At 42.7% G+C, this 27,830-nt stretch overlaps 2 protein-coding genes across 2 annotated transcripts; one reads left to right on the top strand and one right to left on the bottom strand.

The window, feature by feature from the left end:
* The first annotated feature begins 5,581 nt into the window (after positions 1–5,581).
* On the top strand, positions 5,582–15,593 carry CTHRC1 (collagen triple helix repeat containing 1). The gene is made up of 4 exons (XM_048507395.1): positions 5,582–6,000; positions 10,976–11,197; positions 13,276–13,492; positions 15,149–15,593. The coding sequence occupies exons 1-4, from the start codon at positions 5,875–5,877 to the stop codon at positions 15,289–15,291; spliced, it is 708 nt and encodes a 235-aa protein (XP_048363352.1). The 5' UTR covers positions 5,582–5,874; the 3' UTR covers positions 15,292–15,593.
* Positions 15,594–16,479: 886 nt separating this feature from the next.
* On the bottom strand, positions 16,480–27,816 carry SLC25A32 (solute carrier family 25 member 32). The gene is given in 8 exon segments (XM_048507394.1): positions 16,480–16,993; positions 18,861–19,006; positions 19,362–19,475; positions 19,981–20,141; positions 21,144–21,244; positions 24,499–24,576; positions 24,578–24,668; positions 27,407–27,816. Coding segments are annotated over 8 exon segments (1,026 nt in total). The 5' UTR covers positions 27,612–27,816; the 3' UTR covers positions 16,480–16,863.
* Positions 27,817–27,830: the final 14 nt, after the last annotated feature.

The following is a 27,830-nucleotide window of genomic DNA, read 5'->3' as shown; positions in this document are numbered from 1 at the left end:
TGCCCTCACCTATTGACCTTTACTCACAGGCATATATACTCCCCTTACTCACAGGCATATATACTCCACTTTCCTTTCCTCTGAAGATGCCAGCCACAGATGCAGGCAAAACGTCAGGAGAGAATGCTGCTAGAACACGGCCATACAGCCCAGAAACCACACAGCAACCCAACAGACAGCAAGGTTGGTTTCTTCAATAAATCAGCATTGCGGACAAGCCAACTTCTGAAAATGATCTAGGCTTGAATCCCCCCTCTGCTGTGGGAGCTTGCGGGTGACCTTGGGCCAGTCACACATTCTCAGCCTAACCTACCTCACAGGTTTGTCGTGATGATAAAATGGAGGAGAGAATGATATAAGCTGTTTGAGGTCTCCATTGGGGAGAAAAGTGAGAAACAAAATTACATTAAAAACTAACAGCCAGGACAGATGTATATTGATACCATGAACAGATGTTTGTAGTGTGATGATGAAACCAGAATTGTGAATAGTTGACTTTATCACATGTGAAATAGTGTATTTCTCCTTGATGGCAAAAGGCAAGGCGAAATAACTGTCAGTTCATTGTGTCTTCTGTGCAGGGCCTATTGGGACAGTGCATGCACAGGCCTGCTGAGGAGCCAGAGATCTCAAAGTTTCTATTGCTATAAATATTTCAAGGACTACTCTGCTGCCCTAGCACACAATCAAAGTTCTCCCCTTATTCCCTCACATGAACAGGGAACATTCCTCCCCTCAGCTTTTCCTTCCCCTCATAAAACCCAAAGGTTTGGGGGTTTTTAAGTGTTGGGAGTCTGTGGTGGAGAAACAGGGGAGGGAAGGCCGCTTGATGAACAACAGTTACAAGTAAGTACAACTTCCTTTATTGTCTAATAGAAATAAATGGAGGTTGAACAGCACATTCTTGTCTCCTGATAGCATTCCTGATTGCCCTTGGGCATGAAAAGCAACAAATGTATTGGCAAAACATTTCCTAGCATGGGGGATGTAATGATGAGCAAATCTGCTGACTAGCTATTTCTTATGGGTTCTCTGTGTGTTAAATTTGAGGAAGGAGAGTTTTTGTTTTTAAAATACAGTTTTTTACATAACCCTCTTTTTCCCCATCTCACTGCTCCAATCCCAAAATGTACACTCTACTCAATTTCACTGTACTTTTCCATGTTCAGTCAATCTCTTGTGAAAATTCAATTGAGTATAATTAGGTTGTATCCTGTCCAAGTACTCAATTAACAGCCATACCTGCTGTGTCAAAGGAACTCTTGCAGTGACATTTTTGAGATGAAGAAAGGCCTGGCACTGCTTCTAGTAGCAAACTATTGCAAAATAAAATAAAGCAAACATAAAATAGCAAAAATGCATTTTAAATTAATTTTTGGTATTGATCTTGTACAAGAATATCATTATTACTCAGAATCCCATTATTCTTTCTGTTTAGCAGAGGTATTCAAACTGCTAAACATGCCTTTAAAATTTCAATAGTATTTTACAAGTCATTATAAAAGCTTTAAAATAAGTCTGACCATTGAAGTAAAGTTTCTATTTGCATGTTTATGACCATTGTGCATGGAATGCTTTCCTCAGGGCTCTTAGCTACACAGTGGGGCTGTAATGTGGTCTCTCTGTTTACACATGAGGAGCCATTTACTGTTCGCCCCTCAGCTGCTTGCTGAAATCTCATGGACCTTCTTTTCCTGGTTCTCTTAACTCCACCTATCAACTCTTTCTTAAAGGCATAGCTCTCATCAAACCAGTAGTTAAAAGATAAAGGGTTTTTTAAAGCCCTTTGAATTGCAGTTATATTGATATACCTGAAACTGCAGTTATAACGATATTCTAGCCCATCTCAAAAATGATTCCCCCTAATGAAATAGGCAAAACAATTTCCTGAACCACATGTAACTGAAGAAGGGGACCATGTGCTAGATTCCCCTCCCTTCCCCTCCCTCCGCGCTCTCTCTCCCTCTCTCTCTCTCTCTCTCCCACTGCTGCTGCAGGAGTAGACAAAGGCTTGTTTTAAAATAGAGGCTTGTTTGAAATAAAGTTTTAAATAGTCCTCCCAATCATTGGGGAGGGTGGAAGTAGAGCAGAGGAGGTGTGGTGGAGCCAAAAAGAGACCTTGCAAGTACTGTTTGTACTTGCAAAAGCCAACTCTCTGTTATTGTTATATCAAAATATTGATATATCGAAATGTGCATTTAGAGAAAAGGAGGGGAGCTGTAAGATAGAAGAGGGGGCAAAGGAGTGGGAAGGGCAAAGCTGGGTAGACTGACTCTGGGTGGAGGGAAGATGTCTAGAGCAAAACTGTGCTCACTAGTAAACCTGCCTATTCTGGTAGCAAAGCAAAGTAAAAGTTGTGCTAGAAGTGGTGTTTGCTGCGGAGAGAATGGAAAGTGAATGTGGGGCTTCAGGAAATACATCCATACAAGAAATCTTGCCACAAAGGACATTCACACCCATTGCTCAGCAAATACCTTGTGCGTAATGGGCCTGTGTCTCCAAAAAAACGATGCCAACTATTTCTGGGTGCCTAAGGGCCAAAGTAGGCATTACAGTGTCCAAGGTGCCAATATGTAGATGTTGCCATCAGGCTAGACCTGTTACAGCTCTTTTGGCACTTGAAAAGACACTGCGGGGTAAGAGTTCCTGGTCCTGCCATGTTATGGGCCTGAGTGGGCCCCTCATGACATCTTTAAATTGCCCAAGTTCCACTCTAAAATGGCAACAGCATCCATGGGTTGGACCCATGAATGCTGCAAAGCCTAGTTTGATCCTAAGGGGTCTTTGACCACGTCCTTTTCAAGCAGCATCTGATCCCTGCTCCAAAATGGAGCTGCCTTTTGAAATTCTGAGAAGATCAGAAAGCAGTTTGCACATCAGCTTTTCTTAATTAAATCTTCAATACAAAGTTTAATAAACAAAAACACATACACATTTTAAAAAGCAATACTAATATCAGTGCACAAGCCGGGGGGGGGGGATCTGACTCAAGCACTAGAACAGCAAAAACACTTTTAGACAAATTGCAACAGAATTGAGAACATCCACCACAACAAGAACAAATAAACACAATACATTTTTGTTGTCTTCCATCGCTGAACTTAGTGTAAGCAAAACATTTTAACCAATTATTTGTTTTTTAAAAGCAATTTGCACATCAGCTATTTAACAAGCACAACTCCATTCCAGGGGGCATTCCACAAGTAGCTCCTTGGATCTTAGCTGCAATTGGCATGGTTACGTAGCCTTAGCTGCTCCCAGAATGGCACGGGGATGTCTGTGTGTGTGTGCATGCTCCTGGACTAGTGAACCTGCAGTGGAAGGAGGTGGGTCCCTCGAGAGGGCTTATCAGGCCTGCAAATCAGCTGAACCAGCCTGCAAGCCAACTTTGCTCTATCCCGATCTGGCCTGGTGAGCCCAGGACACCAGGCCAGATCAGAAGTTGGAGCAGGGGTTGCTTCAGCTGTTTTGTGGGCCTGATAAGCTCCCTCACAGGGCTGGATCTGCCCCCCTGGCTGCCTGTGTGACAACCCTTGTCTAGGCCATATCACATACATTTGTTCTTTTGTAGTAGGTGGTAACATCCTATCTCTAGCTTGAGTTGTGATAGATTTTATTGCTAAGTGATTCTCTAAGCATTGTTAGGGAGCGGTTTAAATATTTCTAGATGGCAACTAGCTCTAATGGCAAAGAGGCAGGCCCCAGCATGCCTTAGTCACAAATAGTGAAAGTAAAGGTGGAACTTCAATTCTGGCTTCCTGACAGGCAATTAAATGCCTCATCTATGACTCAGAACTAGTAACTATTGCTGGCAATTGAGTGGAATAGTGCCAGAGAGAGTTCAATAATTATTTGGAAGACTTGTCTACGTGTTCTGGAATGCCTGACTATCTTAACAGCGACAACAGGAAGTCTGAGTAAGGGGGGGTGTTCACTCCCTTGGGGAGGCTGCCAACAGCACACTTTTGATCTCTGTTCTCATGATGGTTAGTTGATGGAGGGAACCTCCCTTGATTGTATCTCACTACAGATGCCGTCAGCTTGATTTTGTCAGACCTTGGAAGCTAAGCATGGTTAAAGTAATGGGCCCAGTGAAAGTAATGGGCCCAGACTCTCGGCTACTCCACGGTTACCATTTGAATAGTGCAATCCTTATCCCTACATGTGCAAACAGGGATATAATTTGGAGCTTGTTATAGTGAAGCCTGTGTTGTTTGCCTAAGTTACAACTTTGAATAAGGCCTCATTAGTATTGGGTTACATGACCGTGGAAAGGGAAAGTTTCAGGCTACAATGTATTGTGGAAGGCTTTCGTGGCTGAAATCAACTAGCTGTTGTGGGTTTTCTGGGCTGTGTGACCGTGGTCTGGCTATGCCCTAGGCAACTGTGAAGCTCGTAATTCTTCCTTTTGTTTCTACTCTGAATATGATGAGAAGGAGTTGCTCTAGAGTCAGTTCTGAGTTCCAGTCCCATGGCCTCTTCCTTTCCTAATCTTCATTATTGGTGCCAAGATCTAACCCAAAACACAGTATTTGCCTTCTCACTTCAAGGACCAAGAAGTGAGCCTATATTTCTGGCTTCCCACTGTTATCTTCTTTCCCAGACCACTGGGCTACGGAAACCTTTGCAGGGGGGCAAGAGCAAGGCAGCCGCCTTGCATGTTGTGTTAGGGGAATGGGTACGGCTCTGTGAATATTGCATCATCTCAGTGTTCCTGAATGTTGACTTGTGCTTCACATATATGACTAATGCGGTATCTTCTCAGCATACAACATCATGGGTGATATTGTTATCAATGACTATTGTGGAACAGACTGCCAGTTTGGCTCCTAGTGCCTTTTCCTTCTCTTACTATTGTGATGATGTCTTTTTATCGAGGGGAGCCAAGGATCTGAACTGGAAAATGTTGCTGTTCCAACTTCCATCTGATGGCTTTGAAAAGGAATACCGTCAGACAGCCGATAGTGTCTACTCAGACTGGCAGTGGGTGCCCAGGGTGTCAGGAAGGCAGATGTCTTTCCCATTAGACATGCCCACATTCTTACCTAGAGATGCACTGCTAGGCACCGAACCTGACACCTTCTGCCTGCAAAGCAGATGTACTACCAACAGAACTCCTTACCCGGTCACCCATCACAAAATCTGTAAACAATAAAAACCTTGGAGTTAAGCAAACAACAGGATCTACCCCTCAGGCTAGCCTTCCCCTTAACTAAGTATGCTGAGCCAGCAAGCAAGGAATGTGTCTGGAAATGTAATATGTATGAGGAAGGCTTGGCCTTGAAGGAGTGGAGTCACAAGAGAAAGCAGGGGAAGCGTTCCCCGTTGTGTGCCCGGCATCCTCCTGTGCCTGAGAGGGCAAACGAGTCGTGAGGCACCTCAGAGGCTAACCGACGTGCAGCAGCATAAATTCTGGTGGCGATATGGGACTCCTTTTCGCTTTTGCTGCCACAGCAAAGGGGCGACACGAGTGCATGAGGGAGGGGAGGATGCTCGCCGGCTGCGGGTCATCCCTGCGCCCTCCAGAGGCCATCCTCGGGCAGTGGCGGGAAGGCGACGCCGCCCCGTGGACGAAGTTAGCCTCCGCTGCATGCACGCGTAACTCGTCCCCCTCATGGCGGTACTAAAATCGCCCCCCTTCCATCATCCCGCAAACGTTGGCAGCAGGAGGAGGAGGACCCAGGCCCGCCCCCTCCCCCGGCATGGAGAAGGCGGCTGCACGGCTCAGCCGGCTGCGCATTCCTGGCGGTCCCCTGGGAGGGGGTTGCAGCAACAGGGCTGAGAGGAGCGGGAGCGGCGGCAAAAGGCTCATTCATCCACCCGCGCGGCGGACACAGCCCCATTCATCCGCGCTCCGCCGCCACCAAGCCGGCCATGAAGCGCCTCTCGCCCGCCGCGCTCCTGTTGCTGCTCCTGCTGGCGGCGGCGCCCCCAACCGGCGCCTCGGAGAACCCCAAAGCGAAGGCGAAAGCCCTGCGCCAGAGGGAGGTGGTGGACGTGGTGAGCGGGCGAGCGAGGAAGCCGCGGGGTCCCTGGGGGCTGCTGGGTGATGAGGGGCGTTAAGGAAGAGGTCCCTGCCGGGGCGCAATATGTGCCATTGCCCCACGGCCGCTGCAGTGGCTCGGCTCGACACGTTGCACAAACTAGGGGCGGTGGAGGTTGAGTGAGTGGAACTTAGGCTAGCGGAGACTGCGGGGTCGTGTTTGAATGCTTTCTCCCATAAAAACGGCCCGCAATATTGGCCCGCAATAAACTAGGCGGGGCGGGGTATTCTTCTGTAGCCTTCCTTCTCAGGTACTGGTTTACCTCCTGTGAAGAAGATCGGAGTATTTGATGAGAGGGAGCATTGTAAAATATAATGCATCCATCCGCAGTCTTGAAAACTGTAGACCCGCTTTAAGGCTACTACTTCTCCTTTCTAGGATGGCTCAAAGACCCGCTTTAAGGCTGTCATTGAAATAGTGGTGGTGGAACTTTCTTAGGGGATGCTGTTGCATGTGCTCAGTACCTAAACTCGGTACTGCTGCAGCATTCTTTGGTTTGCTGACATTGCATGTGACGAGCCCAGTGTAGGTGACATGCTGTCTGCATACACATCCCTCCAATGGCCAGTTCATATTAGCTCTCCCTATAACAGTGCCTCTGACAGGCAAGCAAGCAAGCTGCAGTGTAGCGTTATACGTTCCCAATGGCTCTTTTGCACTGGGCTAGCATGCCCATAGTCCAAGTTGGTGCTGAACTGGTCTCTTAACATTGTTGCATGTGTAGCCAGCGGCAGGTATAATCTTGTAGCAAACAGCAAGTCAACTTCTTGCTCATCCAGCAACTGGGTTAAGGCCTGGGTCTGTACATATAGCAGAAAGGTGAGGCAGAATGGGTCATAACTAGGCTGCAGATCAGTGGTGGGATCCAAAAATTTTAATAACAGGTTCCGATGGTGGTGGGATTCAAACAGTGGTGCCGCCACACACACGCACCTCCAGTCCCTATTGGGCAGGGAGGTTGCTTTAGTAAACCCTTCTCGGCACTCAGAAAAAATTAGTAACCACTTCTAGAGAAGTGATGAGAACTGGTTGGATCCCACCTCTGCTGCAGATGTGTGTGTGTGGGTTCTGGTTTTAAATGTTTCCCAGTGCTAAACATTTGGGATCAAACCAGTTTTTCCACTGGTGAAAAGGATATCCCTTTTCACCATCAAAAATACTGGGCTGGGGATCATGAGACCAGTGTTGAGAAAAGCCATGTGTAAAGGGGAAGGTTGAGTGAAAAAAGTCAACTGATTCAATGTGCCAGCAAAGAGCAGGGCTGGAACCTTTTCTCTTGTTGTACAAAAATTCACTTTGCTCCCCGCATTTGCATTCTTAAATGGTGTCAGAGTATCAAAGTGCCTCTGTAGGCATATTGTGTGTCTTACTAGATCAGTCTGATCTAACTGACAATTCACTGACAGCTACTTGATGCAGTGAGCAGGATCAAACCAGTTCTGGCCAGCTGCTACTAATTTGTGTGTGACTTCACTGAAGAGTAACTGCTTCTTGTGGTGTTTCTCCTGGTGTTGCAGCTAAGTCCTTAGGCTGCTTCTCCTACTCTCGGTAACCAGTACTCTGCTGTGCAATTGGTCTGCTCGTTAACAAATGGAACAGCCCATTTTACCACCCCCTGGCTTTTGTTACCCCCTGCAGTTGCGTGTTTAGATCCACCCTAACTTGGGGCCGGTTGAAGTAGATGAATGGTTCTCATGGCTTGTCCAAACTGGGCACAGTGTGGAGGAATGGAAACTGCATCACATCCATTGTTAAGGACTGGGAGAGTTCTTTCTGTCTGCCAACATAACCACAGCTTGAATGTTGAAAGAGAGACAGCTGTATAATCTGTGGTGGAGGGACTTCCCAGCAACTGAGGATGAGTAAGCTGGTTGATCTCCTTTGTAATGACCCTTTGAGTAGAAACATTCAGAGAAATGGGTAGTTGCTTTCTTCAGCAATTTTTCTCCCTCAAACCATTTATTTCCTTGTGGGACAAATCAGCAGAGCAGGCCTTGGCAGATCGTGTCTAAATTGCCACATTCTCTTGAATCAAGAAAAATTGCCACATTCCCTTGTCTCCAGTAATATATGCATGGGAGGAAAAAGGAAGAGAAGCAGGACTGAGTTAGATGTTTGCATGAAATGGTTCCTTTCAAAAAGAAATTGTAGCACTCTTCATTGTGGGCTTCTTGCTTAGGAGGCTAAAACCATTTGTCTGTTTCTCCGTCTAATTACATTGGACCCAATCTATAAGTCTGCTCAGGTACAAGTAGCTAGGAGTCAATATAATAAAATAAGAACACACAAGGCAAAATAGCACCAGACTTTGTGAGTCAAACTAGATATGTCAGTGTCCTCAGGGTAGCCACAAGGATGCCACCGCCATTTTTAAATGCTGCAAAGGCCCTATCCTGTTGCATTATTGTAGTCCCCTCTATTCCTTGTCAAGTGCTGGCAGGGGTGTACCTGCCATGGCTGCTCAATACTTAAAATGACACTGGTGGGGAACGTGTACCAGGCTGTGGGCCCAAATTATAATGGCGTTGTTATCCTCGTGGCCAGCATGGGGACTCTTTCATGTCTAGTTTGGCCCTAAGTTTGCTGAACAACATTAGGTTCTAACAAAAAAAGGTGCAAAATTTCCAGGCTGTTGTAAACAGTTATTGGAGATAGAGAAAATATGCAGTCTATTAAGTGAGTCTCTCACCCTTGGGGTAAACTATCTTTTCTGTATGTGTTTCTCTTGAAAAATATACTTTCCTTTGGTGACACCTTCAGAAATAATTTCTTGCCTGAATAGTTTCCATTACTTTAGTATATTTTTAACTGCATCTTCAAGCTGTTGCCTCTTTCTTGATCTATTATTATAATGGTTCCCCCACTGCTGTCTTTCCCCAAATGCCTGTTTTATTCTCAGTGAAGGTGACCTTGTTTTGCAGATATAAGATCTGGCAGTGAAAGTGCCACAAAAAACCCAGGGAAACTTTGTCCTTCCATCTAAAGAAAGAACTCAGTAGGAATATCAAACTGTTGTTAATGTCCAATCCATTTTTCCTTAGTAGCTACTCAACTAGTAGTATTAGTTTCTCACCACAGATTTAAAAATAATAACAATAGCTTTGATAATATTAGTGCAGAGGGGAGGAGGAGAAAAGATGTGGAAGAAATCTAAAGTGGTAGCAATCAGAGTATATGGGAAATATTGCTTATCTCTACACAAACTAATATATCCCACCTTTAACTCAAGAGCATGTTCGCAGACTTTTTTTTTTACTAGTTACATTTTGGGAGCTCCTACCTTGCCCACCAGGCAAGCATGCAAAATGGGAGCTCCCAAAATGTAACTAGTAAAAAAAGTCTGTGAATTTCTCTAATATATTGTAAGCCAAGTAGGACTGATGAAATGGCTTGGAAATGTCCTTAATAAATGAGTAAATATTTGTGGTTGCCATTTTGAATGAACAGGGCAACATGGATATTTGCTAGCCCTAGGACACAGAAACGTGCAACCACAATAAATCTTGGTTTTCTGATCGCATTCACAGAAGCTTGAAATAGGTATAGGGTCCAATTCACACAAATGGTGACTATGCATTTCGAGAGGATCATGCGTAGCACCCACTCCTGGTACCCAAGGCAGAAGTGTCTAAACCACAGTGAGTGAAAAGGACTAGCATGTGGTTCTTGTGCCTAGTCCTGGAGCAGAAAAAGGTCTGTTCCATCTGAGAACTGTGGAGTATGATGAAAGTGTTTGCTTTGCCAAGGGTGCCAATCATACTTTCCTAATGAGTGCCAATCATACTTTCCTAATGAGTTTATACCCAGGAAAACAGACATGTGCATGTCTGTATGACATGTCATAAAATGGCCTTTAGCATCAAATCAAGTGTGATGCTGTTGCACCTCATACATACCACTTGTTTGTGGCAACTGATTCTTTCCATTTGCTTGAAATTGTGTTTGCGCAGTAGGAGTTTCAGTAAGAGTAAATAACAGAAATTAGTAAAAAATAGTAGGGTAAGCATAATGTTATAGAATATTCAGAACACTTCCCATAATTTTTTTGCATGTAATCCTTACAACAACCCTGTAAAGCAAATAGCAGTGCAATCCTGAGTGATGTCCTTCTAAAGCTGGGGTTGCCAGCTGTAGCTGGCAATTCCCAGATAGCATTTGGAGGGCAGGGACAATTTGGGCACAGATTTCAGCAACATGTGACTTAAGTTCCGGCCTGAAATCAAATGTGACATCATAGCAGTGGTCCAGGATTCACCCTGACCTCAATGTCAAGAGGCAGTGGGGAACAGTGGCCTCAGCCAGGAGGTTTCCTGCTCTAATGGGAGACCTGGCCTCCCTACCCTAAGCCCATTGACTTGTAGGAGGACCTGGAAGGATGTCACTGCTTAGAATACCTATATATTGCCCTGTCTGACCAGTAGCTAATACATGGAGTTCTTAGACAGTCTTTCATTCAGATACTGGTGAAGACAAGACTAGATGTGCTGCAGAAGGATGTGCTGCCAGATCATCTCTTTGGACCCCTGTGTACTATCAGCTAAAGATTCATAGGCCCCTTCCGCACACGCAGAATAATGCATTTTCAAACCACTTTCACAATTGCAAGTGGATTCCGCACAGTTTCAAAGAGCACTGAAAGCAGTTTGAAAGTGCATTATTCTGCATGTGTAGAAGGAGCCATAGAATCCAGTTTACTAGGTTAAAAAGAGAGGGGGGGAAACATCACTATTCTAGCAGTTTGCACAACTTTGATTCTGAATCAAGAAAAATAATTAATACAAGTTGAAAAGTCACTATAGTACAAAGCAAGCAAACAAGTACTGTACAGCTACAGCACATTCCAGTATACATTGACTTCAGTGGGTTTAGATTGGAGCAAGTCTTGTTTAGTATTGTTTCACAACATAAATGTAAATTATTGTGTCTTTCAGTATAATGGGATGTGTTTGCAAGGACCTGGTGGTGTTCCTGGAAGAGATGGAAATCCTGGGGTCAATGGTATCCCTGGGACACCTGGAATCCCTGGTCGAGATGGACTTAAAGGAGAAAAAGGAGAATGTATGCGAGAGAGCTTTGAAGAATCCTGGACTCCCAACTATAAACAATGTTCTTGGAGCGCTCTGAATTATGGCATAGACCTTGGGAAAATTGCAGTAAGCAAGCACAATTATACTGTAATATTTTTTTAGTATATGTCTTACATTGATTTGACTTAGCTAATTTTCTGTTAACATCCAGGGTAAGTTTGCCAGTGAGGCAAACGCTGGTAGTTATGGACTACCACTGGTCAAAAATACTGGCAACCTCTTATAAGCTTTGGTGGTAGGACTTAAAACTAGGAAAAACTAGAGCATCCTGATACCTATCTATCTAATTCCCAAGTGTGCTCTCACCTGTAGATAGCTAAATCTGAAAATCGGGGCTACACTTCTACTAAACAGATATTTCTGCAAATTTAGGGGACCCCCTAAGTTTGCAGGAAAATCTGACATTAAAAAAAAAGTTAGGGAGTTTAAATTCTCCCCAAAATAAAAAAACCATTCTCTGCCCTACTTACATCAGGCAGCACAGGTGGGAGTTGTCCTGGGCTTTAGTATTGAAAGCAGACCAGGAGACATCAGCAGGTCTGCCAGAGCAACTCTGGAAGATCCCGGTTAGGGACTTTGGGGAGAGGTCTCAACAGGCTTGCCTGGTGCAACTCCAGTCAAACTTTTGCAGGAAGGACTCTGTGAGAGGGCCCTTGGCAGGGTTGCTCAGAGCTGGAGCTGCTGGATAAAAGTAGATGGTGGGGCCTGGAGCCACGACTGGGGAGTGGTATGGAATCTCCCCGCAAGTCTCACAGGTCTCCCACTTCTAATAATATATTTTAGGAAGGGAGGCATTTGAAATAATCCTATGTGAAATCCATACTTTTCATGAGTGTCCATTTCAGAGAATATTATCAACTCTTAACTAAATATTTGTCTTTTAAGGTTGTTTGTGTAATTGTTCATTACTTGAAAACTGTGCCACATCCAGTAGAAATACAAAAAGTTTGATCCCTATAATCTTAGAACAGAAAACCTGCAAATGGCTGGAATGAAATCTTGTAACTAATATAGCTGGCCAGGGCTGGAGCGAGGGGAAACAGCACGCATGCACCCTGCCCCCCCCCCCCCCGGAACACCCCTGCTCCATTGGCGCTACACTACTGTAGTTGGCTGTTACATTAATAAACCTTGGGAATATGTGTGGTTGTATACCCCCTTATCATGCAACTTGGAAATGACAAATTCTCACCTTTGTGGCCAGTGATTTTGTTACATCTGACCCACAAGATGTGGTTTGTTCTCTTACTATCAAACTAGCATTAAAATAATGTTTAAAGTGGAAAAAATCCCAGTTATTCAGGAGAAATTCATGGTTTACTTGTTTAATATGCATGTGTTTATTATTTTTAAGCAAATTTCTATGCTCCCTCTCCAGAGAATGAGCTTGGGGCATAAAATCTGCCATAAAATAGTTGGCTACAAAGCAGATAAAGCCAACCAAACAGGGATGCTAATTACCCTTGTTGTGATATGCAGTTTGTTGTGAAAGTGGTTGAGACTATTTCTGTGCCAAGTACAAGAGGTGCAATAGAGCACACATGCCTAAGGATTTCCAAAGCAATATTTTTGTTATATGTAAGTCATGTGTCATTTCAGCAATGTAAAGCATTCTCTCCCTTTAGTGAAGTGCTTGTTGACATTTTGTCCTCACTTGATATGGGGCTAGACCTAAAAATAACTTGTCATGCGCTACTTCAGTAAAGTGGAAAATTAACTACTGATATTGTTCCTACGATATTCTCTTTTCTTCTTTTGAACCATGGTATCTGTGGTTTTATGAGAAAACTTGGAATTCCAGCCATCATGGAAAAGAAAATCCAATTTTGTTAACGACGGCTGTATTTGAAGCCTGCAAGTGTAATGCTTCTGAAAGCTTTCCCATATCTGAACTTAACATGTGTGTATTGTACTTTAGAATAATAGCAAATATTGCCAAGAAGTGGGGGGAAATCATTTTGTGGACCTGCTGTAGGATACAGTATCTGAACTGTCTTGCTCTTGAGTCTCTTCAGAAGTCTGTGGCATGGACCAGCTGAAACTGGGTTGGGGAAACCTCAGAAATTCGTATAATCAGCGATTTAGTACATGAGTCAAAAATTTCAATAGCTTCAACATCCATCTTGTTCTTGTTTCTTTAATAGGAATGCACATTCACAAAGATGCGCACCAACAGTGCTTTAAGAGTTCTCTTCAGTGGATCCCTACGTCTCAAATGCAGAAATGCCTGTTGTCAGCGCTGGTATTTTACATTTAATGGAGCTGAGTGTTCTGGGCCACTTCCTATTGAGGCTATAATTTATTTAGATCAAGGAAGCCCAGAATTAAATTCCACTATTAATATACACCGCACTTCTTCAGGTATGTATAGAGCCATACATTTTACAATAAAGGTCATGTACCCTTGTGCAGTACAGGCTCATCTGCATCATCATTTTTAGCAAGCAGAAAATGCTGGTACCCTGACCTGGAAGTCTAGATGAGCCTGATCACATCAGATCTTAGAAGCTAACCAGGGTCAACCCTGGAAAGTATTTGGATGGGAGACTATCAAGAAATACCAGGGGCATGATGCAGAAGCAGGCAATGGGAAACCACTTCTGAAGTCTCTTGCCTTGAAGACCCTATGAGATTGCCATAAATTAGCTACAACTTGACGACCAAAAAAATAAATAAATTGCAGATGACACCGAATTAGGAGGGGTGACTAATATCTCAGAGGACAGGGTCAGAATTCAAAATGACCTGGACAGATTAGAAAGCTGGATCAAAACTAACAAAATGGATTTCAGCTGAGATAAATGCAAGATACTACACTTAGGCAAAAAAAATATGAAACACACAGATAGAGGATGGGTGACACCTATTTTGACAACAGTACATGTGAAAAGGATCTCGGAGCCTTCGTAGACTACAAAGTGAATATGAATCAGCAGTGTGATGCGGAAGCCAAGAAAGCCAATGCAATTCGAGTGCAAATCAAATAGGAGTGTAGTGTCTAGATCGAGGCACATAACAGTGCCACTCTGTTCTGCATAGGTCAGACCTCACCTGGAATACTGTGTGCAGTTCTGGGCAGCACAATTCAAGAAGGATACTGACAAGCTGGAATGGGTCCAGAGGAGGGTGGCCAAAATGGTAAAAACTCTGGATTCCATGGCCTATGAGGAGAGGTTTAGGGAACAGGGTATGTTTAGTTTGGAAGGTTGAAGGGTGACATGATAGTCATCTCTAAATATAATTGAGCAAGCCAAGCCAGGTTGGCAACAACTCACTCCCAGCCAATCATAACACAGAGAAGGCTTGGCCGATTACAATGCAGGGAGCCTTAGGGGAAACAGCTACTTTCCCCTAGCAAAAGGGGAAAGAGCAATGCGGAACAACTAACAGAATGTGGAAATCTCCCTCTCACATGCATATGATCCTTCCTCCCGCCCTTCTTCTCCATGGCTGGATAACAGAAGATACTGTTCCCAAGCCTGGGCCCTGCTCCAAATGCAAGGGAAGGGGAGTGGGCAGCCACCTCCTGGATCTGCTTTCCAGTTCTAAAGCTGTGCAAGTGGCTGTGGGGAGCATCCGCGGCGTAACTATCCGAGCTTCCTTTCCTCTTAACCCTCCCCCCATCCCAAAGGCAAAAGTTCAGGGAAAGTGGCTGTTCTTCACCCATCAGGACTTTTCTAGAGCCCATTGTATTTCTTTACTCAATGGGCTATACTGCTAGTGTTTAAATACTGGGATGACACGTTGAAGATGGAATAAGCTTGTTTTCTGCTGCTTCAGAGACTAGGATAAGGAGAGTCAAAGTGCAAGAAAAGAGATTCCACCTAAACATCAGCAAAAACCTGTTGAGGGTAAGGGCTGTTTGATAGTTGAATATGCTGCCTCAAAGTGGGGCCAAGTCTCTTTCTTTTGAGGTGGCCATCTGTCAGCAGTGCTCTGATTGTGTGTTCCTCATGACAGAGGGTTGGACTGGATGAACCAAAATGTGAAACCAAAATGTGTTTTGTCTTTTAACAGTGGAAGGATTATGCGAAGGAATCAGTGCTGGCTTGGTGGATGTTGCCATTTGGGTTGGTACCTGCTCAGATTACCCAAGAGGAGATGCTTCAACTGGATGGAACTCAGTTTCCCGCATCATTATAGAAGAGTTACCAAAGTAAAATGCTCTTCCCAAGTGTTAACCCCTCACCCCAAACACTATGTTATATACATTATGTTACTTTTCACCTCCTCGAGTTAGGTTTCTATATGTAAGGAAGCACTTGGCTGTAACGCACAAACTTGTTTATAGACATACTAGTAAGTGGTTGATTTTTCTACCAGACCATGTATCCCTAGCATGTTTTCTGTAATGATCTGGAAGAAAGATTCTAATGCAGAAATTTCCTATTTATGTACAACTTTTGTATGAATTCTAGACTCTTTTTTACATTTGTTAATAAAGATAATCTTTTATAGGCAACCAAGGAACATTTACCTTTGTTCAAACCAATAATTACTAAACAAAGAATGATTTTACTTTGAATCCCACTTCCTACTAAAAAAGAAACAATTTTTCATTATTACAAGTAAAGCAAGAAAATCCAATTGTATACTGAAATAAATTTGGTACCAATTATTGGAACTTTCATTTAGTAATTGTTAGCATTGAAACAAATGCTGTGGAGGTTATAGAGAACTGAATATAACTGGCATCATATCTTAGCGGTATGTACAAATTAATCTTTGTATATTGTGACCTTAGTGCATAGTATATACTATCCTGGAAGGGTGTCAGGGCTTTGAGGACATTTTCAGGAAATGGTGTGAAACTTGGGCAGGAGTAGAAACCAGGCTGCTAATATATCATTGCTAGATGGGCAGCAATTGCTGCTGTTTCTCAAGGAGGTGGTTGGAATGATAGTAATGGCTTCTGTCCCTTCTTGACACACACTCACCAAGCAGCGGCAGGCTTGGCCTCAACAGTCTGTCGTTCTGGTTGGGGTAGGGACAGGCTGATTATGACTCTGCCAGTTGCCAAAGCCAAGCATTCATAGGACTGGGCTGCTTTTATACTTGGTTCAGAGTTATATTTCAAGTGCTGTAAAAATGTAGATTTTAAAAGTCTCTCAAATAATTCAGTTGCATTTTTAAACCAAAGTAGATATGAGCGTGTGAGCATTATAAATATTTAAAATGTAACATGACACTTCATTCAGTGTTTTGATATCACCGTTGAGATTCTGTATTAAAGCATTCAAGGCGAACACAATGGACCATTACCACGCTATAAGTGCCAAATACATTTCCTTTCAACATTTGTTTTGCTTAACTGAGGGAGGGAAAGGATTTGGGAAGCTGAAACCATCACAAATACACACCATTTATTAGTGATATAACTTGGTGACCCCCTTATATTTGCAGCATCCCAAATATTGTACCTTCTAATATTCTGACTTCATGACCTTTCTGCCATTTCTCAATTCAGAGTCCATTGCTATTCACAGAACAGAGCTAAAGAGGGCATTCACTATAGAATAAATTAAAATATGCCGTGTTATTTCTGAGCTGCATCTAGCCTCTCAGACGCAAAGTTGTGGTGGAAAATTCCAGGAGCAGACTTTCAGATTCCACTGTCTCTGTCAAAACAAAATGTGCTCTATTCTTGATTCTTCTCTGAATAACAGATAAATTAAGTCTTAAAACCGGCAGGTATTTGATACTGATCCTCTTCTTGATGCAATCTTCAGGATTCAGCTGCTATTTTTAAAGCTAAGTAACTGGGATACTTTTTCATACACAACAAATGTAATGCAGCATGCAGGCGTAACTCTGAGTACATTAGGTACAATTCCTTTGTAAAATCCATGAACACCTTCTTTCCTATGGACAAGCAGAAAACATTACTTGTAACTTCCGTACATATTGATAGGGAAGCTAATTTGACAATTTTCTGCATGGTTAAAACAGTATTAAATTCTAAAAACTGTAATCTTGAAATTGGACTCCCTTAAAAATTTCATCTTTTTAGAAATTGAAAGCCTTATCTTTATCATTACAGAAAAATAGGTGAAATGCATCAAGGCCTTTTTAAATCCTGGTTAACAAAGTTTTGCAGTATTTCATTAAAAATAACATTTGAAACTTTTCAATTACTGGAGAAGGACCTGATTTAATGGCAAGGATTATCATGTATTCTCATCTGAGACTGCCCAATGCCAGACTTAATCTAGAAGTCCTTCCTACAGCTTGAATGAGTTTCAGGGCCACAGTAGAGGATGCAACAAATACACTTCCCACCCCCACCAGTATTTATGCCCCTCTCTTGCTCCATCTGCTGCAGGGCACTACTATAGTCCTGGGTCCTTCAGCAGAGGGACAAAAGGACAAGTGAAGGTTGAAGGCAGAATGGCAACATTTTTTACTCCACCACAGGGTGACATCACAGACTATAAGTGGAAGGACATTACAGTAATACCTCCTATAAAGCTGTTTCATTTAGCACTCTTTGTCCTGGGGGTAGAGTTGCCAAATCTGGGCGAGGAAATTCCTGGGGGTGGAGGGGCCTCAGTTTTCTTTCCAAAGTTGCCATTTTTTCCAGGGCAACTGAGGTCTGTAGTCTGGAGCATCAGTAGTAATCCTGGGAGACCTCCAGGTCCCACCTGAACGTTGGCAACCCTACCTGGAGTATTTTTTAAAAAAAATATAGTGGGGAAATGGATCGGGTAGTGACTCTTCAGCAGGATCAGCTTGATGGAAGTAAATACAGGGAGGCTGAAAGTGACACAGAGCTGCTGTAGACAAGACTCCACCTCCCAAACCCAGCAGAGATCTATGAAAGATCTGCATGACTGAGGCATAATCTCAGTAGGAGCTGTGGGGCTGACAGTATATAATGCACCTCTCCCAGGAAGAAGACTTGACATGCTAGATGACCCAGACAAGCTTTCCAAGCTGCTCCAGCAGAGGAGGCTCACAAAGACAGTAAGTTGGTGGCTACTACCTAATTTATCACTCATGGTGATACTGTGAACCCAGCCTCATTAGAACAAGCAATATCAATACCTCTTAGAGAGCTATGTTAGTTATCGCTCTGTTTTCAGGGACACAACGTAGTGTTAAAGTAGGTATTACTGTGAATTTTTTGTTAACTGATATCCAGTTACCTGAACAACCTTGGTGATTAAGCAGCATGCCCATGATGTCCAGTTGAGCACAGCAATGGAGGGACTTGGAGGAGGGGTGCTGACCAGGTGATTTAGGCAAGGTGCCAGCCAGAAGGTATCAATTTCAAGCAAGTAGACAGAACTGGAGTCTGGCCAGTAGACACTCAGCCCTGCTGCCCTCTTGCCATCAGGCAAAAGCTTTGTTAAGCAGCATATTTGGTCAACTGGCAAAATCCATTCCCCCATGAAATGCTGGGTAACAAAGTTTTACAGTTTTAAATTAAAAATAAAATTAATTAGTTACTCGGCATTGGAACTTTAACAGGGTAGCTTATCTGCATACTCCAACCCCCTCTTAAGGAAATGATGGGTAACATTCAGTAAGCTTCTTCCCATTTTATTTTTCATATTTCATTTTATTGTTAACTTTTCTTGTAAATGAATTCCTGATTTATATTTACAGGGCAATGATAAACAGTTCTACACTTCTAAGCTCACTGATTTCAATGTACTTAAAAGGATGCAGCTCTGCTTAGTGTTGCAAGGTTAGTAAAGGGACAACAGGCGTGCATTCCCATGCCTACCTCCATGTTCTACGAATTACATCCACTACTCCCGAATATCTGTTGTGCTGATCCTGGAGCCGTGCCCTCACGACCTGATATGGATATGTTGCTGAAACGGCAAAAATTTTCGACAATGCTGCCATAGCAATATACTCTGAAGTGCTCTAAAAATGAAACGATGCCATCATTAGTTTTAAACAACAGTACTACAACAAACTTCACTTTTGTGGCTTTCATAGTTTATGTTTATAGTTTCTATCATGTAAATATAGAAATGCTGCGAATAATAAATACGACTAAACCGAAACAAGGAACAGACGAATTCATATGATTAAATTATAGAATTAATTGCCATACATACAACAGCCACTGGCTTAGTCGGCTTTATAAGGAGTTCGGCAAACTAATGGAAGATGGGGTCAATGATGTCATTTAGCCATAAAAGTTAAACAGAACTATTCTCAGTGACAGAGTATATCATATACTATATATATAATCCATGCTATAGGAGTACTTTACCAGTTTTGAATCTGATGGCCTGTTCCAATGCTTATTATATTTTGACTTAAGTTCTTCATATGCCATGAATTGCAATGCTCCATGACTTGTTCCAAACAGACCAGGTACAAAACCCTAAAACACAGATTTTTTTTTACAGAGTTTAAAAAGCAAAACGTTCAAGCTAGTCAACCAGGTTTATATTACAGGATAACTTTGCATGGGAAGTACTGCTAGTCCTTACAGTGTTATCATAATTATACAGCTACTTTCTTTCTTTGGAAGGAAAAACACAATAGATTTAATAGACAATGCTAAATTAGTGAACAACAGGTAAACAACAGTTACAATATTATGGTCTTTGCCACCAACAACAGAGCTACAAGCAGAAATCACTCAAACTGGCACACAACACTTTTTAATCTATCTAGATATGACTCTGCACTAAGCTTTGAATATAGCTCTGTGACAGAGACAAATGAAGGAGAAGAGTGGGCAAAGAAGGGGGAAGCCAACTAGCAAGCCTATGGGAATGAAACTCACGTAGTAACACTTCCATATATACACTGTCTCATCACTAATGCTATTTTAGTCATACTAAACACCAGTACTCCCAAACAATGATTTCTAATTCTTTTACCTTGTATAAGCCACGTATGCCTTCACTCTTATATATTTTTATAAGGGCATCTACCATCCCCTGGTACTGCCTCTTTGATGGATCAACACCAGCTTCATATTGTAACACAAGCCGAGTCTTTGTCACCCAAATGGGGTTTGTAATACAGAGGGTCATTGCTCCTAAAACAGATGGAAAGTTGACATGTATCAATTTCAGTACTGTTATCCTACAAAAGACTGGCTGTGAAGCAAAAATTAAATTCATGCTAGAAGTTGCCTGCTGTAGAGAAGACAGAAAGTGAAAGTGGAACTTGAGGAAATATGTCCATTTAAGAAATCTTGCAGTGACACATTTGCTCCCATTGTGCAGCAGATGCCTTGTGAGTAATTGGCCATTCTAAGAATAAAACTAATGTACTGAAACACTGGCATAATATAATGCCCCAGATAGATCTGTACACATTTTATTTTACATATTATAACCCATTGTATAATGATTATCCCCTTACAGCCAATAGTAATGTTCCAAGTTGCAGACAGAATACAAGACAGAATATAAGGGACTTTACAGTACAGCCCTAAGCAGAATCCAGTGGACAATTTCTTGGGCTTGGGAATGCACAGTGGGATTTTAAAAAACACTTTTTTGGTTGACAAACTGCAGCTGACTACATGTTTGTGAGAAAATCAACAGTTTAAAGAGATACTAAGAGGCATGCCAATCTACTGTGATAGAAACTTAAGTCCAAAGTTCCTGAGATACATAGAATTCCTAGCATGGCTCTTTGGATTCTGGCCTAGAAAAAGAATGTATTGCAGTCCAGCCAACCAGGTGCTCCAAACTGTTTAGATCAACAATTTTATCTGACAAAGAGCAAATACCGAGTATTGAAAATTACAGAAAAATAAATATCTATATTTGGTCAGCAAACATGTTAGAATAAAGTAAAGCAAAGATTGACAATGCAATCCTAAGAATGGTTTCCTGGGAGTAAGCCACACTAAACAAAACTCAGTAGATTCTGAGCAGGCCAGCTGCAGATTGTTCTCCATGAACCTCTCTCTACACATCTTTCTACTGAACATTTTTCAGTGACCAAACAATTTTGCTAAACATGAGCACTTGAGCTGAAAGCAGCAACAACAATGCCGTTAAAAACATATAGCAGTTAATCTCCTCACCATTGTGCCTCAGCAGCCGACACTCAGGTAAGTTCAGCCAGCTCCAAGCCCGCCAGTTTTCTGCCTTATCCTCTGTCTTGTAAGCTTTAATGGCATTATAGCTGAGAAGCAAAATATAGAGAAAAAACATAGGAAATAAAGATTATTATTTTACAAACAGCTGAACTACAATGAGCAGTATACTACCAATGTTCCATTTTCTGTGGTGTTACTTTTTGTCCCAAGAAGGCTCACAGTGGGTATCAGAGGTCATATGTTGACATGTAGCCACAAGTCTGGCTGAGGGAACCTACCAAAATTGTCCCTTACCCCTTTTCTGCCAGCCAGGCTTGGAAATGTCTGAGTAGAAAAGGAACCAATCTTGCCCAATGTCCTTTCTCACTCAGCCCCCCCCCCCCCCAACATATGTCCCTGTGAGTCCTGCAATTTTCAGCTTTAGAGCTGGGATAATGCAGCAAAGATCTGTCTCTGCCAGCACAAACCAGCTAACTAGACACATACATATGTGCAATAGACATCTATATGAATATAAAATATAGGCTGGATGACAAAGAACTGCTTTATGTGCACCAAGTTCTGTTACGCGTCTAGAATTTAATTCAAAGCCTGAAAACATGTAAACTGCTTCTTAAATTTCTCTGAAGTTTCATAGGTGGTTTGGTAAGTGACATTGGGGGAGGGGTCACTAGTTGCGTAGTTCTTTAAACCCGTCTTGTAGTGTACATGAGAGGAAAATGTACATTTTAAACCTCTACTCTAGATTCTTCATATATTAATCTTCCTAGTTTGAAAATGTACAACTACTTCTAAAGCATAAAGATTAAGCTATTCTCCACATAGTACTTATCTGTCCTTTTTTACATTGCTCAACTATAAGGAAACAAAAATAGAGAAATTCTGTGAAAAGATCAGGGAACAAAAAGTAACAGTTTCACAGACAGCACTATAATTAAAGCAGTTCATGTTAAAGTCATATTTATTGGGCACTTAGGGACTTGACATAGCTGTACTTGTTTGAAAAAAGATACCATAAAACAGCAATATTCCATAAAACAGCAATTATCAAACATATGGCACATTTATGTACTTTGTATCTCTTTATTACACAGAACATTTATTTATTTATTTATTTTTATTTATCTATTAAATTTATAGGCCGCCTCATCCCCGATGATCTCTTAGTAAGCTTTAACTGCTGGCTGATAGAGTAAGGCTGGCTGATAGAGTAAGGCTGACAGAAGACAGACAAGTAAAAGCTTCTGACTATCTTTGTGTGAGCTCTGGGTTTCACCAGGTAAAGTTCATGGAAAACACCCAGCTTTCTCCATCATGAACAGGAAACTTGCATCACTTATACAACTAGTACGCATTCAATGACAGTTAAATTAGGAACAACATTGAATTACGCACTGCATCCCAAATCCTAAACTGCAGCCTCTAGAACTGAGATGCTTTGAACAGTAACAACGATAATTTATGCAGAACGATGGTTGCAAAAAAAGGTAAAGTTTCCCCTTCACTCATGATCCAACCCTGGGGTACCACTGGCGAAGTTTCAGTGATTTTGGCGGTGGGCATAGGCAAGTCACTTTTGTGGGGTAGTTTGCCATTGCTTTCCCTGGTTATTCTTTACTCCCTAACTATGAGCTAGAATTGGCCATGCTGACAGAGGCTGATGGGAATTGTAGTTCCTGAACATCTGGAGAGCCGCAGGTTCCCTACCCCTGCGCTAGATACTCATTTACCGTCCAAGAAATGGATGGATGGCTGAGCTTACCATGAGCCAGCTGCCAGGATATCGGACCCACAGGTGGCTTGAACTCCTGACTGTGTGAGTGGCAGTGCAAGCACTTAACCACTACCCCACAAGGTTGCTAAAACAAACAGTATGTTATGGGTAGAGGACCTCAACAAGACAGATTCTAGATTCCTCTTGTAGCAGCAGTCGCTAGTGTGATTTACTTCAGATCTGTCTTAAAAAGCCCCTGAAATAAGCCTCGGTCAACTAACCTCCAAACCCAAAAAAGACGACTCCAGCCTGATACACTGCAATCTTGCCCATTCACTCGGCATCCCAAAAGTCCTTTCTAATCCCAGGAGAATTTATTGGCAGGAGTGTGAGACCCCTGTGGACTAACAGCCATATGGGTTGGGAACCTGCAGTAGGCAGGAAGAAGAGGTTGAAATTTTCCATCTATCTCCTCTGGGAGCAGAGCTCCATTGACAGGCAGAAAGAGCAATTTATCCCCTCCTCACTGCCCTTTGTAGCCTCCAGACCTGCATGGGAATGAGTTCACACAAATCCTGAAAACCTAGGAGTAAATTCTCTCAGGGTCAAAAAGGAGTGCTGCTGGGGAGAGGGAATGCAGGACAGATCTATGACCACCAGCTGCCTACGATCACTCAGCTCAGCCCATTTCCTTAGATCACCTGAAACACTTTTTAGTTTATCTTGTATCGAATCTAGGGGCTGTTACAAAACAGCCTTACAAAAATGAACATAAAAGATACAAGCAGTGTATGGGACATCAGGAACATTTGGATAAAAAGGACCATAGTTACACACATCTACAACCTTTGTAATGGTACAATTTTATGTGTGTGTTTCTTTAAATTGAGAGGTAAGTTGAAGAAGGAAGGGGGTGGAAGAGTGAGGTGACTGGTTAAACCTGGAGAGTGACTGAGTAGAGTCTGTGCTGTACTGAGAGTGGAGAGTTTGTACTAAACTGAGATAGAGTGGGAGTGTGTACAACTAGAGAGAGTGCAGTCTGTGTTGAAGGCTGACATGGAATTAGTCTGAGCTAAACAGAGAGTATAGAAACCTTGAGAGATTAGAAAAGGAATCAAATTCTATGATGGTCTCAGAAAAATAAAGGATAGAGTGAACTGATGTGAATTTAAAGCAACGTCACTTGTTACCGCAGTGTGTTTTGTTTTTTGTAAATTATTTTTTAAAACATTTAAGCTACAGCATATATATAAATAAATTTGTAATTAGTTAAAAGAAATCTGGAATCCCACACTAGTATTTCCTCAGGATCATGCGGCCCTTTGAAACTGCTATAAAGCTCAAAGACACTATTTCAGGGGAAAGTATAAAGGGTTTTGGAATTAAATTCCTAGTGGCAGTGAAATATAAAGGGATAAAGAAAGGAATAAATAAACATTATCTTGCACCTATTATATTTACTTGTAAATAAGTAACAGCGGGCTTCACAGTGATCAAAGTATAAAGTAATGTCTGCGCTGGCAACATTGGCACGGCTTCGCGCCATAAGATGTCGATAAAGCATAACAGTAATTACCGCACGATTTTGAACAGAACACTGGGAAGTCTTTTAACACTTAAACTTACAAGAAAAAGTAGAGACCCCAAGAGACACCTGCTCCCCATATATTTGGAGTTACCCCTTGGTACAGACCACGTAACTCTCTTCCATGGTTTCCAGATGCATTCGTGAATAAAGCAAGTGAGCGATGGACCTTGTCCATTGTATTTTGGTCTGAGTTGCAAGCCATCACTCACTATACAAAACAATTGGAGAAAAATCTGAAGTGTATTCCAGAATGAATCAATAACAATATATGTAAATACAAAGTAAGCAAGTAGATCTTTTCCAGGTGAGAATGATGAAGTTAAGGAAACGTTAAGAAAACGTTCAAATTGTGCTTGTTTAAAGGAATAGTAAATAATGTCAAATATTTTTTTTCATAAAAGTGGCTAAAAGAATAAGACCCCTGAAGCAAATGTTGCCTCTGACATGTTCTCAATAGGTTGCTCAGCCTTTTCACCACACCCCATACACACAATACAATAAGACAATGTGTGCAAAGTGCTTTGAACACAGAAAGAGCTATAAATATGTTCAGCATATACATGCAATATGCCCTGACCTAGATAGCTTGGTTCTGTCTGATCTCAGAAGCTAAGCAGGGTCAACCCTGGCAAGAACTTTGATAGGAGACCCCCACTGAGGCTGAGCATTAGTGGAGGGCAGGCAATGGCACATCATTGAATGTCTCTTGCCTTGAAATTCCAGCTCCGGCGATCATCGGTGCGATGACTCTTGATGGCAAAAAAACCCTTGCAATAATCTGTAGTTCTTCTTGACTGCAGTGTTATAAAACGCCTACACAAGTCTGAGGCAGTAATGTCTGTGGCACACTTCTGTGTGTCAATATTTCTCCTCTGTCATGGAGTCATACCATTCTGGCTTGCAGTGCCAGGATGGTCTTTGCCTTTTTCTCTAGTGTTAAGTGCTTTGCCAACCACACATGCAATTGGTATAGCAGAACTGATATGATGGCTACTGAAGTCAGAAAGGCACAGATAGTTCCCTAAAGCTGGGGAAAGCAACAGAATTATTGTATATACTTCATATTAATAAAGGTATTAACCTTTAAGGCCTTACGTGGCCTGGGACCTCCGTACCTGCGGGACCGTCTTACCCCATATGTCCCGAACCGGCCTCTGCGTTCGGCGGAGGCCAATCTACTGGTGATCCCTGGCCCCTCAATGATACGGCGGGCCTCTACCAGGGCCAGAGCCTTCACAGCTCTGGCCCCAGCCTGGTGGAACGCTTTACCACCACCTGTCCGGGCCCTGCGGGACCTTGCTGAGTTCCGCAGGGCCTGTAAGACTGAACTGTTCCGCCAGGCCTTTGGGGAGGCCAGCCGTTGATGAGGGCCCCCTCCTTCCCCTTTGTTCCCCCCCTCTTCTGATAACATCACTAAACCCTGCCGCCCTCTTGGGGTTGAGGGAGAACAGTGGATGCCATCTCATATTATTATTTTAATGCTGCGTTTTAATGGGGAAGGTTTATATTTTATCTTTAGAGCTTGTATTAATTAATTTAATGAATTTTAATTCAATTTGATATATTGTGCTCTATCCATGTTGTTCACCGCCCTGAGCCCTTAGGGGGAGGGCGGTCTATAAACCGAATATATAAATAAATAAATAAATAAATAAATAAATAAATAAATAAATATGGGCGAATGGCAACTGGGGATGTCCTCTCCCAAGTGAAAGACTATGAGCTCCCCAAAAACATCTGGGAAATGACTACTGTTGGCAAGCCTGTTTCTTAAGCTATACTTATCCAAAGAACTACAGTGCGAGCATTTGTGTGAAGTTGATCCATATCCAACGCCTAGCCTAGCCTTGCCAGTGAGAAAACAGAATCTCAAGAAAGACACGGGAGAACTGGTATCTGAAGAAGCGCACATGCACACGAAAGCTTACAACAATAACATTTGTTGGTTTTGTAACCAATTTGTTTCTCCAATTCTGCATCATAGAGCAAGGTAATGGAGTGCAAAAATCATTTTCATGTTCGCCAGTAAGCTTTGTAAGCTGCCAGCACAAAATCATTACTAAGAAGAATAAAAAGAGAACTCCATTGTATTCAGTTATAGAAGTAACATCTTTCTCTAACCCACTTCTTTGGCAACATTCGTTTGCAAGATAGGAGCCTGTTAGAAGTGTGTGTTCTCATTGTTTGAGAATAATGAAGATTCTGGCATGTTGAAAGTATCCATGAATGTTCTGGCTTAGTAGGCATTTTTACTCTTGGCTCGCATCCTGAAAAATGCTTTAAGAAGCTCTGATAACTTGTCATTCAGTGTGATTTTCTCTTGGTGCTGAGACAGACCCTGATGATTTGAATAAAATTAATTCTTTAATTTTAAATTGGTTTTGAATTTGCTTTGGCTATCATATTGTGTATGATCTAAATTTGGTATCTTGGGTGCTCACCAGTTTCCTGTCTTATATACAACTGATTGGAAACTGATTGGATTCCTGTCTTACATACAGACTGATTGGAAACTAAAGGGTTTTCTGTCTCACATGGGGACTGATTGGAACCTAGGTCCTGTCTCCTAATAAGACTGATTGGAATCTGAAATAAATTTTTAAACAAAAGAAGATTCCTGTCTTCCATTGAGACTGGAATCTAGGGTCTGTGCTGACAGTTTTAAAGATGCTAGTAGACTCAAACGTTCTTCTACTGGCTTTGCCAGAATTGGACACAGCCGAAGTGCTTTGGGATGAGCACCTATCGCTGCAAACGCTGATGCTACTCCCAAGTAAGCATCCTTAGGGTAGGAATGGGATTGGCAGTTGGTGCCAGTTGGGAATGCTCGCGGGGAGGGGGAATAGAACTGGCACGTGGCGCTGCGGAGATGACAGTTGGGAGTGGGCGATGACGTCGCCGCCACAGTTGCGACTGCTGAGGGTGGGAAGGGGCAGCGCGTCTCACCTGCGAAGCGGATCTTCACTAGATCCAGGGGATGCAGCACCAGCGTGGAGACGACCCCGCCGCTCAGCCCGGCCACCAAGTTCTCAAAGCGCACGTGTCTGAAGAAGGACCGCGCCGCAGGAGGCGCCGGCGTGGGAGCAGACGCGGCCCCCGCCACCGTACATGCCGGTGCCGGAGCCCCCCGGACGGCGGCGGTGATGGTCATGAAAAGAGAGCGCACGAAAGAGAGTCCCCTCCTGCAGAATAATGACCCTTTACGCAGTCCGTAGACAATAACTTCGGATCAATGAGCTGTGTTGTTCTTTGACCTCTTTCCGTCATAGGCAGCACATACCGGGAACTGACGGGTAGTTCTACCAATCAGGGCACAGCATTGCACACCCGGTGGTTTGAGGGGTGTGAATAGGAAAAAGCAAAAGGTATT

The sequence above is a fragment of the Sphaerodactylus townsendi genome, linkage group LG09 (assembly GCF_021028975.2).
Source record: "Sphaerodactylus townsendi isolate TG3544 linkage group LG09, MPM_Stown_v2.3, whole genome shotgun sequence".
Taxonomy (NCBI): Eukaryota; Metazoa; Chordata; class Lepidosauria; order Squamata; family Sphaerodactylidae; genus Sphaerodactylus; species Sphaerodactylus townsendi.
Note: the sequence above shows the minus strand (reverse complement) of the source record. Positions and strands in the feature narration are given on the sequence as shown.

What these genes read in the sequence shown, in the direction of transcription:
- CTHRC1 (XM_048507395.1), top strand. Translation starts at nt 5,875, where the DNA reads ATGAAGCGCCTCTCGCCCGCCGCGCTCCTGTTGCTGCTCCTGCTGGCG. An exon ending in AGAGGGAGGTGGTGGACGTG is followed by an intron (nt 6,001 to 10,975) that starts GTGAGCGGGCGA and finishes TGTGTCTTTCAG; the next exon opens with TATAATGGGATGTGTTTGCA. An exon ending in TATACACCGCACTTCTTCAG is followed by an intron (nt 13,493 to 15,148) that starts GTATGTATAGAG and finishes GTCTTTTAACAG; the next exon opens with TGGAAGGATTATGCGAAGGA.